The sequence below is a fragment of the Bos indicus genome, chromosome 11, assembly GCF_029378745.1.
Source record: "Bos indicus isolate NIAB-ARS_2022 breed Sahiwal x Tharparkar chromosome 11, NIAB-ARS_B.indTharparkar_mat_pri_1.0, whole genome shotgun sequence".
NCBI lineage: Eukaryota > Metazoa > Chordata > Mammalia > Artiodactyla > Bovidae > Bos > Bos indicus.
In genome coordinates, this window is record NC_091770.1 from 71,941,767 (window position 1) to 71,957,217 (window position 15,451).

The following is a 15,451-nucleotide window of genomic DNA, read 5'->3' on the forward strand; positions in this document are numbered from 1 at the left end:
TCTTTGTTGTTGTTTTAATTTTTTATTGTGGTGAAAGTCAAGGGGAACCTGTGTACCTGAATAAAAAGTAGGATTTTTGAAAAAAAAAATAGCTTCTTATTACATAAATATGTAATGAGAATTTTTTTTATGTAGAAGAGCCGCATGGAATAAGTTACACTCCACTTTGTGTTTATTGCTGCATTTTTCTGGGAGAGAAACTAATGTTTCCCCTCACCAAAAAAGGTAGCCAGGACGGTGTTCTTACAGTCTTATTTCGCCTAATCCGAAATAGGGAGCTAGTTTTTGGGTGCTGAAAAGATTGGTTGGAACTTCCAATGAATGCTATATCTCAATATGTGAGATAACCCTCATACAAGACTAGGCCTGTGGAGGATTTTCAGCTGAACTGTGCCAGAGGTTTAGTGTTTGGTGCTTCTGGAGTTAAGAAGAGATGAGCTGACTTACTGAAACTGGGATGCAACAGGGACACTACAGGTTTGCTGGGTAGTGAGGCCCTCAGCCTGATGCAAATTATTCCTCCTGCTCCTAAGAGCTCAGATATAGTGGACTGGGGGCCTTGGCAAAGGTCTCTGTGACCAAGCTTGGCACACAACTGCGATTTTTGCCTTCAGATGGCAAAGAAGAAAAGCAACAGCTGTTTCCATAGCTAAGGACCTGCCCTCTGCTATTTTGGATAAATTGCACCCACTCCAGGGTTCTCATATGGGAAGAAAAACAGATACTAGATTTTGTGCCAACGCAGGTGATAGGAAGTTTAAGCCAGATTATATTTGATGTAGACAAAGAAATACATTTGCCATTTTTCATGCCTAAATGTTGGGGGGGTTCATATCTGTTAAGTTAAAGTCAATTAAATGTCATGCATCTCTTGTTACATGAAAAAAAGTAAACATTTATCTCTTACAGATGATATTAAAATGAACTTTGCAATTAAAAAAAACACGGTGTTGTAAAATGAAATATTTATCCCAAATCGCTTAAATATTATGAAAAAGTGATGAAACAATTTTTTAATTCTTAAGGTGATTGACAAATTTTGGCAAAGAAGTTTGAAAGTCAAAAAGTTTAAGAAATGCCGCAGGCAGTGGGATGCTGAGAAATTTTTTTTAGTTTCTTTTTGTTTGTTTGTTTTTGACCATGCCAGGAGACATGTGGGATCTTAGTTCCCCAACCAGGGATCAAATGTGTACCCCTTGCAGTGGAAGTGCACAGTCTTAACCTCTGGACTGCCAGGGAAGTCCCTATTAGTTTCTTTAGTTACTTTTAGTGGAGTGGCACAATTAGCTTTGGGAGGTTTTGTGTGTGCCGTTGTGTTGTTTTATAGAGCCAGGGTCTATGCTCTTAGGCTGTAAAACATTTGTAGACCACTTAGAGACTGAAAACAGTTCAAGAGGAATTGTAGGTAAAACATTGACACTGAATCTGGATTGCCACATTTGAGAAATGTTTCTGAGAAAAAAAATTAAAAGGACTTTGTGGCCAAATACATAGCCACTATCTATCTCCAAGATCTAAAGTCTAAGTTAGTGCCACCCAACAGAATATTCTATGATGATGGAAATCATCCTATATGAACACTTGAATGTAGGTGGTGCAATTAAGGAACCAAATTTTAAATTTTATTTAATTTTGGTTAATTTAAATTTAAATGGCCATATGTAGCCAACAGATATTAGACTGGATAGCCCAAGTCTAGAATATTAATTTGAGAAGCTTGATTAATATCTCCACATTACATACATTTTCTGCCTCCTGCCACACTTGTAACTTTTGTCAGATGTTTCCTCTGTTGTTTAAAATGCCATCTTTTCAATCATTCAGGGTTAAAACTGAGAAGCCATTCTTTGATTTCACAAGCCTATGTGGAGTGCTTACTACATGAAAGGTAGTATACCAGGCATAGAGGATACAAAGATGAATATAGTCCTCGTAGGAAAATGATAATGTTTATAGTCAACTGTTTTGTATTTAAGGTCCAATCAGGAAAAAAGACTCAGTGTCTTTGCTTTCTCTCTTTGCCCTTTTTTTTTTTGTCACATAGTGTGGCAGCATCATATTTCTTCAACCAGGGCTCAAACTCATGCTCCCTTCAATGAAAGCTCAGAGTCCTAACCATTGGCATTTCCCCTTCACTCTTTCTGCCTTCTTCCTACATCCAAATTTTCACCCAAGGCCCTTATCCTTTTACAGCCCAGAGGGCAGAGATTTTTGTTCCTTCCATTAAGTGCTTCGTCCATGGTCCCCAGAGGAATGCCTTGTACATGGTGTTGGTGGCAGGTGATAAATACTGGGGAAGTGAATCAAGGTCCTCTTTCTCATCTTGCTGCTCTGGTTCTTTCAGTTCCTTTTCTCTCCTCAACTACATTTTTAACGTAGCCTCCTTTGGTTTAACCAAGCTAGAGAACTACCGTAGGCACTCACTGTGCTGTGCTGTGCTAAGTCGCTTCAGTTGTGTCCGACTCTTTGGGACCCCATGGACTGTAACCCACCAGGCTCATCTGTCCCTAGAATTCTACAGGCAATTCTACTGGGGTAGGTAGCCATTCCCTTCTCCAGGGTATCTTCCCAACCCAGGGATTGGACCCAGGTCTCCCACATTGCAGGCCGATTCTTAACCAGCTGAGCCAGTAGGGAAGCACTCACTGGAGGTATGTAAAGCCTCACATTCAAAGTATGGTATTTGGGACTTCTCTGGCAGTCCAGTGGTTAGGACTTGGTGCCACGGCCCAGGATTCAGTCCCTGCTCAGGGAACTAAGATTTCTGCCAGGCAGTGTGGCCAAAAACCAAAACGAAACAAAACACCAAACAAGTACAAATACAACCAACCAACCCAAAGTATGGTGCTCAGTTTAACAGCAGCAGCATCACCTGGGAGCTCCTTAGAATTGCAGACTCTCAAGCCCTTCCCCTGACTACTGAATCAGAATCTGCTTTTTAATTAGACTCCCAAATGATAAGTTTGAGGAAAAAAGTTTAAATTTTTTTAAGTTTAAATTCTGTTTAGATGGCACAGATCTAAGCACACTTTCACCTGGCTTTAAAATCTTTAATATCTTTCAATTGCAGACAGAGTAGTATTTATGCAAACTATTCAGTCTGGCATTTGAATCCCTCTACAAGGGGACTTCTAACCTCTTTCCTCATTCTAACCTCTTTTCCTCTCAGTTTTCCCCAAACCATTCCCTACACTTCTACACTCCATCCAGGTAGGCGTCTTCCCCTCTCTTCAAAACACTCCCAACACGCTTCTGCTTCCCTTGCTTTCTCCCAATCAATTCCTTCTGTCCAGAAAGTCATCCATTGCTCTCCTCCCCTCATCCTATCCACTTTTAAAATCCTATCCTTCCTCTGAAACACAATTCAAACCTAAGCTCCCCCCAAAGATATTTTATAGATCTTACAATTCTCTTTACCTCCCATCTCTTTAGCAATATTTATACATCTATTAACTCATCCCTTTCTCTTTCCTTGGGCTATGTGTATATATGTATATCTGTCTGACTGTCTCTCCCACCTTGAAAAGGTGGAGATGGTACTTTATTCTTCTTCAATGCTCAGTATGCTGCCATATATAATAGGTGCTTAAGGTTTGTTGAATTGAAAGGAAAAGGACTGAGAATGACTTATAGGAAGACATCCATAGGCACTATCTCAACCCCCCTCTTTCCACCGTCAGTTCCTCCCACAGGCCAAGATTAGGAGTTTCTATGTCTCCAGGAGCAGAGTCAAGGAGCAGATAATTTCAAGAGATTGTTGCATCACATACCTCCGAGCATGTCTTAGCTGCCACCTGTTCCCTATTCTGTTTTCCAGAAAACAGCATCCAAAGCCCCCAGACAAGGAAACCAAACAATAGTAGAAGGCTGACATATGGTGGCAGTGGGATGGTGAGCCCCCAGATTGGAGCCATTACTCAACCCCATGCCCGTCTCAGCCAAACACTTTTATCCTTCAAGGCTGTAACTCCATATGACGTCACAATGGGCATCCCAAGAGTCCAGCCAATGTGCTTGCTGCTTGAGTCTCTTCTCTGAGTCATACAGTCGCTGCCCTTTTCTGCAGCTGCCTTTGTGCCCTGCTCTGACAGCCAATGCTCAAGGAAGCTCCTTTATGATTCTTCTAGAATTGGACTGGACCATTTGTTATAGGCCAGAGAATATAGTGGCAAGGTTTCAAAAGAGCAAGCCTTCCAAAAGGCATCCCCTGCCCTGTAAGTGTCTTCTCTGGAGCCAGTCACTTCCTAGAGGTCCAGGTATGGTGCCATATGTTTCAAACCAGACATTAGAATATAAGGTCAAGTACATTTAAGAAAGCTAGAATACTTTAAGTAGGTACTCTCAGAAAATGTGTGATATATGATTTCCTAATCCGATGCTTGACACATTTCCTAGTTGTTATTGCATTGAGACGGAGAAAAGATAGCACATAGAGAAATTAAATGACCTTAGAGAATCACTCTACTCTAAGTCTATAACATTTTCCAAGTCTAGAACTTTCATTTGTCATCACATCCAGAACGGACTGGATTTTCTAGAGCTAATTCACTGAAAACAAAATTTACAAGGAATCAACCTATGCTATTCACTTCAGTTCAGTTCAGTTGCTCAGTCGTGTTCGAGTCTTTGCAACCCCATGAACTGAAGCACGCCAGGTCTCCCTGTCCATCACCAACTCCCAGAGTCCACCCAAATTCGTGTCCTTTGAGTCAATGATGCCATCTAACCATCTCATGCTCTGTCATCCCCTTCTCCTCCCACCTTCAATCTTTCCCAGCATCAGGGTCTTTTCAAATGAGTCAGCTCTTCACATCAGGTGGCCAAAGTATTGGAGTTCGAGCTTCAACATCAGTCCTTCCAATGAACACCCAGGACTGATCTCCTTTAGAATGGACTGGTTGGATCTCCTTGCAGTCCAAGGGACTCTCAACAGTCTTCTCCAACACCACAGTTCAAAACATCAATTATTCGGTGCTCAGCTTTCTTTATAGTCCAACTCTCACATCTATACATGACTACTGGAAAAACCATAGCCTTGACTAGATGGACCTTTGTTGACAATGTCTCTGCTTTTTAATATGCTGTCTAGGTTGGTCATAACTTTCCTTCCAAGGAGTAAGCATCTTTTAATTTCATGGCTGCAATCACCATCTGCAGTGATTTTGGAGCCCCAAAAAATAAAGTCAGCCACTGTTTCCACTGTTTCCCCATCTATTTGCCATGAAATGATGGGACCAGATGCCATGATCTTCGTTTTCTGAATGTTGAGCTTTAAGCCAACTTTTTCACTCTCCTCTTTCACTTTCATCAAGAGGCTTTTTAGTTCTTCTTTACTTTCTGCCATAAGGGTGGTATCATCTGCATATCTGAGGTTATTAATATTTTTCCTGGCAATCTTGATTCTAGCTTATGTTTCATCCAGCCCAGCATTTCTCATGATGTACTCTGCATATAAGTTAAATAAGGAGGGTGACAATATATAGGCTGGATGTACTCCTTTTCCTATTGGAACCAGTCTGTTGTTCCATGTCCAGTTCTAACTGGTGCTTCCTGACTTGTATACAGGTTTCTCAAGAGGCAGGTCAGGTGGTCTGGTATTCCCATCTCTTGAAGAATTTTCCACAGTTTATTGTGTCCACACAGTCAAAGGCTTTAGCATAGTCAATAAAGCAGAAATAGATGTTTTTCTGGAACTCTCTTGCTTTTTTGATGATCCAACAGATGTTGGCAGTTTGATCTCTGGTTCCTCTGCCTTTTCTAAAACCAGCTTGAACATCTGGAAGTTCACGGTTCATGTATTGCTGCAGCCTGGCTTGGAGAATTTTGAGCATTACTTTACTAGCGTGTGAGATGAGTGCAATTGTGCGGTAGTTTGAGCATTCTTTGGCATTGCCTTTCTTTGGGATTGGAATGAAAACTGACCTTTTCCAGTCCTGTGGCCACTGCTGGGTTTTCCAAATTTGCTGGCATATTGAGTACATCACTTTCACAGCATCATCTTTCAGGATTTGAAATAGCTCAACTGGAATTCCATCACCTCCACTAGCTTTTTTCCTAGTGATGCTTTCTAAGGCCCACTTGACTTCACATTCCAGGATGTCTGGCTCTAGGTGAGTGATCATACCATTGTGATTATCTGGGTCGTGAAGATCATTTTCGTACAGTACTTCTGTGTATTCTTGCCATCTCTTCTTAATATCTTCTGCTTCTGTTAGGTCCATATCATTTCTGTCCTTTATCGAGCCCATCTTTGCATGAAATGTTCCATTATCTCTAATTTTCTTGAAGAGATCTCTAGTCTTTCCCATTCTGTTGTTTTCCTCTATTTCTTTGCATTGATCACTGAGGAAGGCTTTCTTATCTCTCCTTGCTATTCTTTGGAACTCTGCATTCAGATGCTTATATCTTTCCTTTTCTCCTTTGCTTTTTGCTTCTCTTCTTTTCACAGCTATTTGTAAGGCCTCCTCACACAGCCATTTTGCTTTTTTGCATTTCTTTTTCTTGGGGATGCTCTTGATCCCTGTCTCCTGTACAATGTCACGAACCTCCATCCATAGTTCATCAGGCACTCTATCTATCAGATCTAGTCCCTTAAAACTATTTCTCACTTCCACTGTATAATTATAAGGAATTTGATTTAGGTCATAGCTCAGACAGTAAAGCATCTCCTTGCAATGTGGGAGACCTGGGTTCGATCCCTGGGTCAGGAAGATCCCCTGGAGAAGGAAATAGCAACCCACTCCAGTACTCTTGCCTGGAAAATTCCATGGATGGAGGAACCTGATAGGCTACAGTCCGTGGGATTGCAAAGAGTCGGACACAACTGAGCAACTTCACTTCACTGAATGGTCTAGTAGATAACAAAGATAAATAAAACTGGCCAGGGCATTTTTTCTTATAGGAAAATTCATTTGGAAAAACAATGCAATAACTGTTGAATGGTAGGCACTGTCTTAAAAGAAAACAGACATGGTCTCTCACCTCATAGAATTTTCAGTCTATTGAGGCAGCCAAAATAATATTCTTGAAAGGCCCATCAACAAGGACCTGGTTAAGTAAATGTGATATATCCGTATTATGAAATACTCTGCAGTCACCATAAAGATTATAAGGAATGAAGCCTGTCATAAGAGCACACATTACATGACAGGTACTACATTTCTAAAAAAAAGATTAGGGGTAGAGGTACAGTTTTGGGGTCTTAAAGCATGTATATATTTCAACAAGAACTTTTTTCTATATAAATATATTTCTATAAAAATGTATTTTTGTGTCTTAAATATTCACACACCATTTTGAGTCATTCATGCTATTTTGTAAAACTGGGATTAATTCACATTATTATTGTATAGATAATATATATAGCATTATATAGCTGTTCCATAATTTTTTTATCCGTTTTGATGTTGATGGATATTTGGCTTGTTTTCCATTTTGGCCATTATCAACAATGCTATTAAAAACATCCTTGTCCATGTGTCTTAGTGAACATATATTTCTGTTTCTCTGGCAGTGGTTTCAGAGAAGGCAATGGCACCCCACTCCAGTACTCTTGCCTGGAAAATCCCATGGACAGAGGAGCCTGGTGGGCTGCAGTCCATGCGGTCACGAAGAGTCCGACACGACTGAGAGACTTCACTTTCACTTTTCACTTTCATGCATTGGAGAAGGAAATGGCAACCCACTCCAGTGTTCTTGCCTGGAGAATCCCAGGGACGGCGGAGCCTGATGGGCTGCCATCTACGGGGTCGCACAGAGTCGGACACGACTGCAGCGACTTAGCAGCAGCAGCAGCAGCAGCAGCATGGCAGTGCTTTAACGTGTATCAGAATCATCTGAAGGGCTTGTTAAACCACAGATTTCGGGATGCTGATTGCAGATTAAGTTGGACTGGAGCCCAGGAATTTGGCATTTCTAGTAAGTTTCCAGGTGATGTTGATGATGTTGGTCCAAGAACTATACTTTGAGGATCTCTGATCAAAGTATCGATCTAGGAATGAAATTTCCAGGTTATAGTGTAGGTATAACTCAACCTTGTAGACAGTGCCAAACTGTCTGAGCCACCAGGGAAGATCTGCTAAGTGGTTATGTAAATTAATAGTTCCACCAGTGGTGAAAGGCAGTTCTTCTTGCTCTCTTTTTCATGACAACATGTGGTATTGTCAAGCTGTTTTTGTTTTGTCTCCTGCTCAATCATGTTCAACTCTTTGCCATATTGTGGACTATAGGCCGCCAGGCTTCTCTGTCCATGGGATTGTCAGTCAGGCTGTTTCAGCTCATTTCAGTTGTTCAGTCTTGTCTGACTCTTTGTGACTGTCAGGCTGTTTAATTTTGGCCATTTAGGTGTATATGGTAATGATATTTCATAGTGGTTATAACTCAAATTTTCCTGATTAGTAATAATTACTAACTAACTTGTGAACACATCTTCATAAGTAAATTGAGCATTCTATCTTTAAATGTACTGCTGTATTCCAATTGAATTTGTTTAGGATTTTTGTGACCTATTTGCAAGGATGAGGCCAGCCTGTGATTTTCTTCTCTTGTTCTGTCTTTGTAAGGCTTTTGATATCAAGGTTATGCTAGACTTATGATTTGGGAAATGTTTCCTTTTTCTTTATACTCTGAAAGAGTTTGTATGAGATGGAACTATTTGATACTTCAGTGATTGTACAACTTGTCAGCAAAGCCATACAAGCCTGGAGTTTTCTGTGAGTGAAGATTTTTGACTACAGATTCAATTTATTTGAAGGTTATAATACAACTGAGAATTTGGGGATTTTTTTTTTTTTTTTTACTGAGCTTTGGAGAGCTGTTCAGTTCAGTTCAGTCGCTCAGTTGTGTCTGACTCTTTTCGACCTCATGGAGTTCAGCACGCCAGGCTTACCTGTCTATCACCAACTCCCAGAGCCTACTCAAACTCATGTCCATCGTGTCAGTGATGCCATCCAACCATCTCATCCTCTGTCATCCCCTTCTCTTTCCGCCTTCAATCTTTCCCAGCATCAGGCTCTTTTCCAATGAGTCAGTTCTTCACATCAGGTGGCCAAAGTATTGGAGTTTCAGCTTCAGCATCAGTCCTTCCAGTGAATATTAAGGACTGATTTTCTTTAGGACTGACAAGTTGGATCCCCGTGTAGTTCAAAGGGGCTCTCAGGAGTCTTCTCCAACACCACAGTTCAAAAGCATCAATTATTCGGCGCTCAGCTTTCTTTATAGTCCAACTCTCACGTCCATACATGACTACTGGAAAAACCATAGCTGTATTTTCTAGCAATTTTTCTATTTAATTTACTCTTTCAAGTGTACTGACATACAGCTATTCAAATATAGTAGTGTCTCCTTTGTGTTTCTGATATTGGTTATTTGTACCTCCTATCTCTCCCCCTCTTCCTTTTCCTGTATGTATCTTGCTAAAAATTTGTCAAGTAATCTCTTTAAAGAACCAACTGTCTGAATGTTTGTATTCTATTTCAGTATTTTGTGATTTTGTTATTATTATTTCCTTACTTCTACTTTCTGCCACCCACCCACCCCCAGCCTTATTAAGATATAACTGACATATAACAATTCATGGGGTCGCAAAGAGTCGGACACGACTGAGTGACTGAACCGACTGACTGACTGACTGACTGACATATAATGACTTCTTTGTTTCTTTAATTCATTTTGCTGAATTTTTTTCTAACTTGCTTCTTAAGATAAATGACTTGATCATTCACTTTTAGCCCCTTTCCTCTAATTGTGCATTTGAAGATATAAATTTTGTCCTACTTACTACTTTAGCTTCATGCCACAAGTTATGATATATAGAATTTTTGTTATCATCCTGTTCTAACTATTTTCTAATTTGCATCATGATTTCTTATTTCATCCATGGATTATTTATGTTTATTAAGTTTATTAAAACGTTTATTCATTTAAACATTTCTAAACAAAGAGTTATCTAATAGTTGCATTGTGATTAGAATATGTACTTTAATTTCAATCCTTTGAAATGTTTTAAGACTCTATTCCCAGTTTGTGGTCAATTTTAAAAATTCCATATGTGCCTAAAGATAAGATATATTCTGCAAGTATTAAAAATAGTGTCTCTTTAGAACTTCCTCTTCTGCATATGGGACAAGGGGTGGGGTGGGAGGTGGTGAGGATAGTGTCCCTCTATGTCCATTTGGTCAATTCTGCTAATCTTAATGTTCAAATTCATATTATTCCTAAGCTTTTGGCTGCTATTTTCCACCACCTACTGAGACAAGGGGCTTCCCTGGTGGCTTAGGGGTAAAAATCACCCTGCCAATGCAGGAGATGTGGGTTTAGTCTCTGGGTCAGGAAGATCCCCTGGATAAGGGAATGGCAACCCACTCCAGTATTCTTGCCTGGGAAATCTGATGGACAGAGGATCCTAGCGGGCTATAGTCTATGGGGTCGCAAAGGGTCAGACACGACTTAGTGAGTGAATAACAACAACTGAGACAAATGTGTGCAGTTTCTCGTTAGGATTGTGAATCTGTTTTTCCTTTGAGTACTGTTCAGTTCAGTCGCTCAGTCATGTCCGACTCTTTGTGGCCCCGTGGACTGCAGCACACCAGGTTTCCCTGTCCATCACCAGCTCCTGGAGCTTGCTCAAACTCGTCCATTGAGTCAGTGATGCCATCCAGCCATCTCATCCTCTGTTGTACTGTACTTTTTTTGAGTACTGTAGTTTTTGGTTTCAATATTTTTTGTTATTTAAAATCATAACTTATTCATGGTGAATTATTTTATCACTATGAAGACCCTCCATTTCTAGTAATGCTTTTTGCCCTAAGTTATTGGGTCTGGTATTAATATTGCTATAGCAATTTTATTTTGGTTGATATTTGCATGGTATATCTTCATCCACTCTTTTACTTTCAACCTTTCTCTATCCCTTTGTTGTAATATTGGATATAAAATAAACCAAAATCTGAATATGTTACTTGTTACTCCACTTATATGTGGCAACTATTAATAAAATATGACAAAATGGACTTTCTATGAAACAGAAATAGACGTACAGATATAGAAAACAGACTTGTGGTTTCTGGGGGAGGGAGAACAGGAGGCATGGAGTGGGAGTTTGGGACTGACATGTATACACTGCTATATTTAAAACATATAACCAACACAGAAAAGAATAATACTATATTACAAATAATTTTATGACAATAAATTTGACCTTAAAAGAAAAAACACTTTATTTTGGAAATTTTAAATTTACAGAAAAGCTGCAAAGATAGCACAGTGAGTTCTTATATAGCATGTATCCAGTTTCATTGAATGTTAACATCTCATCTCATCTCATTTTTTTGGTACATTCAAAAAAACTATGTGATTTGGTACATTCACTATTAACTAAACTCCAAACTTCATTTGAATTTTATCAGTTTTTCCACTAATGCCCCTTTTCTGCCCAGGATACACCCAAGGCATTATATTGTATTAACTTGTCATGCCCCCTTTACCTCTTCTGGCCTTGTGATGGACTTTATTTTTTCTGATAGTTTACATTCTTGTTTCTTTTTCAAAAATTGTGTTTTATTGCGGTATAGTTGATTTAAAATATGTTAATCATGAGTTCAATTTTTAAATATATTAAATATGAAGTATATGCAATGTCCAGATATATTTTGCCTCCTCACCTCTTACTTTTGATCTAGCAAAAGTAAGTACTTTTGATGTAGTGGGAAATTGTTTCCCCATAATCTTCCACAATCCAACCCAGTCTTCTGGGATAGACTCTTTTAGTCATTTCAGGATAAATTACTGCCTTGTGTTATAGATTACTCTCCAGCTGTTCCTGACCTCAGATATTTGCTTTTTTAAAATACAGTGGTAAAAATTATCATCTTATCTTTTGTTTCTGGATAGTTCTAAAAAAGATCTGTGAATCTCTTTAGCTCTTCCTAGAACTCAGGTTCCACTGACAACGACCTGACTCTCTGATACTGGATCTACACACCCATGCAAGTCTCCAGACTTTCCTAGGTTTTCTTGGAATGTTCCCTCACCCCACCCCAATCTTCTTTCAATATTGTCCCTGACTCTTGGCCTACTCTGTAATCTCCTCAGAATAATTCTGGCAGTTCTCTGTACCTAGCCTGGTAGTCTAACCCACTTCAGTGATCTCTGCCCTATCCTGGAATTGCTCATATATGCTTGTGAGTTCCTACAGGGTAGGGATAGGACCTTAGTCTTTGTCTGCTCTACAGTGCCAGAGTATAGCCAAGCCACTAAAGTTTCCCAAGGTGAGTCGTCGTCCACCTTTTTCATAACACGTGTCACATGCAGCTGCACATGTAATGAATTCACTTGCTGTCTTTGCGCCATCCAAGCACTTGGCAAGTAAACTAAAAACACAAAAAGGAAAACTTTCTGGACTTCCAGAGTAGTCCTGCATTCAGCCTTGGGGAAATCTGACCCTGCACTCTATCCATTCCACATGTGGGAGGAGGCCTACTGCACATGTTGGCTTTGCCTCCTCCAGTCCTGGAAAGCTGGGTATCTTCTCTGACCTGACCCTGCTCATGAGGCCAAGAGGAGAGAAGAATTTACCCAACGGAGTGCATGGGAGAGCTGTGGGTAAAGAGAAACTGAAAGCCTTTGCAGGGCCTTTTCCTGACTTTACCCATCTTGACTTGTAGGGTTAGGAAAAGGTGTTTGTGGAGGATAAAAACCAAATGGATGACCATCAGAAGGCCCTATAGGAATGATGTTGAGGAAGGGGACATTGGTTAAAGACCCGAGGTAGCCACATAAATGTAGATGTAGAACAAGAAAAGGGAGTTCAAATAGAGGCTGGAGGCCCACAGGTATAGAGCGGGCCCTTATGGCTGTCTTTAAAGGGTTGAATACTCTGTTCTCATAAAACTGAAATCTATTTGGCTCCTTAGCAGTCACCCTTGTACCAAAAGTTTCAAGTGAGCTTCAGAGAAGTTTTGTCCCCTGAGAGTTCCTGGGTATCTAGCACCAAGGTACTCTCTGGCCACAAGGGGGAGCCAGCTCTCTATTACAGGGATCATACCTCGTAGGCACTGAAGAGCTGGCAGGGGTCTGGGATGGGCCAGGGTGCCTCTGATTTGTCAAAACAGGTGATAGTTGAGGTCTGAAATGTACTGGGGTTTCTAGTGTGTGTTGGGTCCACCACTGAAAGGTGTTCAACTCTGCCAGAGTTCCCTACATTCCTTTGCAAACACTGGCTAGGAGATGCAATGCTCACTTCATGTTAAAATGTGTGGATGTAGCATTCATTCTAGTGATGAGGATCCTGTCGTGTCGGGATTGTTATTTTCTGGATGTCCTCTGTTGGGGACACAATTTCTTCTCTCTTTCCTTGGAATTAGCTAAGTTCCTACTGCTCCTTCCTTGTGTGATCCTGTGTAGGAGTGAAATATATGTGTGTGTATGTGTGTGTGTGTGTGTGCACATTTGTACCTACATGTTGGAGATGGGGGAATATAAAGAAGCTGGAATAAGATCTGGGTCAGTGGCCACTGAAAATGGAATTGGGAGGTAGGCGGAGAAGTACAGAAACAAGCCTGTTGTTGGGACCAACATATGCCATTCTTCCTGTTCCCCTCTGATCTATTGACTTTGATCTATTAACTCTGATCAACTGAGAGTGGAAAGTTAACTTTTCAGAAGACGACATTCAGTTTTACTTCTGAAATCGGAATATGCCAGGGGAAGTGGAGACCACTGGCTGCAGAGCAAGCTCTCCCCCAGGAGAGAAACTGTCTCCCCACCCTGGACAGCTGGTGTTCCTGAAGAATGGGCCTCTCCTCCCACCACACTTGCTGCTGGTCCAGCAAGTCTCCAAGGGGTGGACTGGGCTGGGCTTGCCCCCTCCACGCGCCCAGAAACACCAGTTCAAGGCCGGGCAGGTTTGAGGGTCTCCAGGGGGGTCCGCCTTGCGCTTCCGACTTGGCCGAGAGAGGGCGCTCCTCACAGCCCCACCGATGGAGCTGCAGCCAGGTGTGCCTGGGCCTCGGGGATGGAGCACTGGAGCACTAGAAGAGGAGGCTCAGCAAGGCTATGGGGATCACCTGTAGGGAAGAGGCAGGGAGAACTGAAGCCTGAGAATACGAGGTCATCTGAGGAAGAACCCTGGAGGAGCTCACGTATTCAGTGTGGGAGTCAGAAGCTACCAGGTTGGATGAAAGAATAGAAGGGAGTTTCCAAAGACTAGAAGTTAGAATGAGGTGGGTCAAGAGCAGAGAGAAGCCTTCATCCTGACCCAGAAAACTTAATCCAGGCCTGGTTCATGACCCAGTTCAAAGACCCCTTCTCCCTCTCTTTCCTAACTCCCCTCCAGGCAAAACTGAAGACCCCTTTTCTGCACTTCTGTAGTACCTGTTTCACACTTCCGTGATACTTGTCACAACCCACGTTGCCTCCATGAACAGGGAACTCCTGGCAGAGTGTCACTGAGCTTTGTAAATTCAGTGCCAAGTCAAGTTCCTGACACACTGCAAGCACTCAGAAGAGTGAAAGTGAAGTCACTCAGTCGTGTCCGGCTCTTTGCAACCCCATGGACTGTAGCCTGCCAGGTTCCTCTGTCCATGGGATTCTCCAGGCAAGAATACTGGAGTGGGTTGCCATTGGTGTTTCCTAAATGACTAGCAGTTGGTGAGTTACCTGTTCCTTCTCGTGTGAAACCTGGACACGGAAGATGGGAGCTTCCTGCATAAGCGGCTGAGGGAAGTGGATCACCTGAAGGAGGCTCTCAAACCATCATGCTTCAGCTGTCTGGAGAACCGATGTGGAAGAAGCGGGAAGGTCAATGATGGGCTAGAAGGCCAGGGGAGCTGCGAATGGGGTCAAGGAAGGAAAAGCAATCAGGAGATGGGGAGGCTGGGATCTCGAAGACCAGTCAGAGAATTCATCCTGGTAAGCAATCCCAAACTCAAATCCCCAGATATAAAGGAAAATTGGGCTAAAAGCGTTGGTGGTGGGCCTTGATTGGCTGGGTTAAACTCGAGAATTAATAGCAAATTGATCACATTTTTGGCCACATCCCACCAACCCCAGAGGCTGGTCATCTTAAACTGAACTCATTCCCTCTGGTTTCCTACCAAACCACATCCATCTTTTATGCTGCTTGTAAGACTGTTCATCTGAAAACTTTGCTTCTATTTTTTTTCACCACCCTTCTCCTCTCCATGTAGTTCAGCTCTGTTCAATAGAAGTAAAATGTGAGTCACATATGTAATTTAAAACTTTCTAGTACTGCATTAAAAAAGGAACAGGTAAAATAAATTTTGGTCATTTTATTTCATCCAATATATCCAAAATATTATTTCAACTTATAAACAGTATTAAAAATTAACTATGAGTGAGATATTTTATAATATTTTTGTACCATGTCTTTGAAATCCAGTTTTCATTTTATAGTCACAGCACATTTCAGGTCAAGTGCTGAATTTCAATGCAA

At 41.2% G+C, this 15,451-nt stretch overlaps 2 protein-coding genes across 2 annotated transcripts in view; both read right to left on the reverse strand.

The window, feature by feature from the left end:
• ZNF512 (zinc finger protein 512) overlaps window positions 1-3,961 on the reverse strand; it is a 73,867-nt gene extending 69,906 nt beyond the window's left edge. The window contains exon 1 of the transcript XR_011569136.1: window positions 3,771-3,961. The gene's annotated coding sequence lies outside the window, so the exon portion shown is untranslated. The remainder of the gene's footprint in view (window positions 1-3,770) is intronic.
• Window positions 3,962-11,197: 7,236 nt separating this feature from the next.
• GCKR (glucokinase regulator) overlaps window positions 11,198-15,451 on the reverse strand; it is a 72,554-nt gene continuing 68,300 nt past the window's right edge. Inside the window, 4 exon segments of the mRNA XM_019969736.2 lie at window positions 11,198-13,971; window positions 13,974-14,022; window positions 14,025-14,063; window positions 14,656-14,762. Of these exon segments, the coding sequence (XP_019825295.2) occupies window positions 13,676-13,971; window positions 13,974-14,022; window positions 14,025-14,063; window positions 14,656-14,762 (491 nt within the window). The 3' untranslated portion in view covers window positions 11,198-13,675.